The 2,149-nt window shown below is 39.0% G+C and overlaps 1 protein-coding gene across 3 annotated transcripts in view; it reads left to right on the top strand.

Annotated features, from left to right (window-relative positions):
• Positions 1 to 2,149, top strand: part of Osmr (oncostatin M receptor) — a 69,094-nt gene that overhangs the window by 47,020 nt on the left and 19,925 nt on the right. For all 3 annotated transcript variants that reach the window (XM_023711879.1, XM_023711881.1, XM_023711884.1), the window contains exon 8: positions 1,644 to 1,786. In XM_023711879.1, the coding sequence (XP_023567647.1) occupies positions 1,644 to 1,786 (143 nt within the window). The remainder of the gene's footprint in view (positions 1 to 1,643; positions 1,787 to 2,149) is intronic.

Here is a 2,149-nt window from a genome sequence, read left to right as displayed (position 1 = left end):
GGAAGCACTTTTTCTACTGAGCCACCTCCCCGGGCCCCCGATCCACTTTCTGGTTCACTGACTCTGTTGTCATCTCAATTCTGCTATCAACCCTTCTAAGTTAGCTTTTTACTTATTTTACAGTTATTTTCAGGCCTAACATTTCTGTTTTATCCTTTTTTTTTTGGCTGAAGTTTCTTGTTTCCATTTGTTTTGAGACTGTTCAGGATTGTTTGTTAGGACAGCTTTATAATCATTATTTAGGTGTTTGACAGATAATTTCAGCCTTTAGAGTTGGCATTTGTTGATGGTATTTTCCCATATAAGCTGAGATTCTCCTGGCTCTTTGTATACTGAATTATTGGGACTATCCTGGATATTTTGCATGTCATGCTGTGGGGGTCTAAGTGTACAGATCCTCTTGGGAGTATCAGAATTTTGTTCTAGTCAGCAATTGAAGGGTCCAGGGAGGTAGCTCAGTAGAATAAGTGCTTGTCTGACAAGCACAAGGGCCTGAGTTCAGTCCTTGGTTCTGGAAAAAAAAAAAAAATTGATCAGTTAGATCTGGGCTGCATTTCAACTTGCTTTCAGTGCACTGTGATTTCGATGCAGGTTCAGTTTTCAAAGCTATTGTGGCCCTTTTAAAGTCTGATCTGTGTGTGTCCCCCCTATTGAGACTGGGCCCCGGACGGGAGTTTTTAATCCTTGAAGCTTTAGTATGTTGAGTAAGAACAGATCCAGGTATGAGCAATGGAGAGGCGGGCACAGGCACCCATGGCAACTTAGTGGAGTTGCTTTGTCAGACAGCCCTCTCCACCATCTCCCTGTGCTTCTCCGGACTCTCCCTTTGGAAACTTTAATTACCCCACTCTGTCACTCACTCACGCTACTGTGCTGTCAGCCAAGGCCAGGTGTTAGGAGAACTGATTGGAAACCAAACCAACCAAGGGGAATTCCTGTCAGCTCAGCAGAGCCTGCAGATCTAGTCCCTGTCTCTTCATTGCTATCTTCTTTCAGAGTTCTTAGGGGACAGCTTTGTCTCTCTTAGAATGCAATCCATCCAGGTTTCTTTTAATTACACATATTTTATTTTTCAGTTCTGAAATTTCCATTTGCCCCTTTCTCTTTCTCTGCTGAGAACAGTTTTCCTTCTGTTCATGGTATGTATTTAACATTATCTCATGGAGCCATATGAGGTCTTTAACAGTGCCTCCATGTAGGTCATCTGGAGGTTGAGATCTAGTGACTTTTTTTTTTCCCTTGGGAGCTGGTGACATTTTTTCTGGAATATTCTTGTGTATTTAAAGTTTTGTATTATATACTTAGCATTATCAATAGTATTTTAGTTAGATGCTGGGCTGTGTTCTTCAAGTTTTAGCTCCCTTCTACAGTCTGCCTGTATAAGTTTAATTTGAAATATCTTTATGTTATTTCTTTTTGTAAGTTTTTCCAAATATCAGATGTGATTTTTAAGAAGCAAAGCTAGCAGTTGGCATATTTTATCTTATCATTGAGTAACGGTTTAGTTTGCCATTTTCTTAAACATGGACAAAAGATACCTATTAAGCAAACAGAGGAAGACATGAACTGTCTATTTACCAAGGTCCTTTTGTATCTGTGTTTGAATTATTTTTGTTGTTGTTTTTTTCTTTTTCTTTCCTCAGTTCACCCAAAAGCTCCTGAGAGTGTCCAGTTTAAAAATGTAGGTACCACAAATGCCACAGTGACTTGGAAGATGCCTGTCCTTGGGAATTATGTTCCACTCTTGTGCCACATTCAACTCCATGATAAAGAAACTGTAAGACAGGTAAGAACACGGTGTAGATAACTATAGCTGCATCCACCTGTAATCCCAGCGCTTGGGGAGGCTGAGGCAGGAGGATCACAAGTCTAGCTCAGACTGGATAACTTATTTATTTTTTTCCATAATTTTGACAGACAAATAGTAATGAGACAGTTTCAAATCAAATTGGTAGGACAGTTTCAGTAATTAACACATTGCATAGTCTTCATGGTGGTTATTTGCTGTACAAGATGCAGATATGATATCTTATTTACAAACACTATTAGAAAAAATCCCTCTATTCATTAAGAGAATGTAACTATATATCTATCCTAACCACTTTGAATACACAGATACAAAATGGACATTCATTTATATATCCCCTTT

The sequence above is a fragment of the Octodon degus genome, unplaced genomic scaffold (assembly GCF_000260255.1).
Source record: "Octodon degus isolate 3935 unplaced genomic scaffold, OctDeg1.0 scaffold00002, whole genome shotgun sequence".
In the NCBI taxonomy this organism is placed as follows: Eukaryota; Metazoa; Chordata; class Mammalia; order Rodentia; family Octodontidae; genus Octodon; species Octodon degus.
This window is presented reverse-complemented; position numbering and strand designations above follow the sequence as displayed.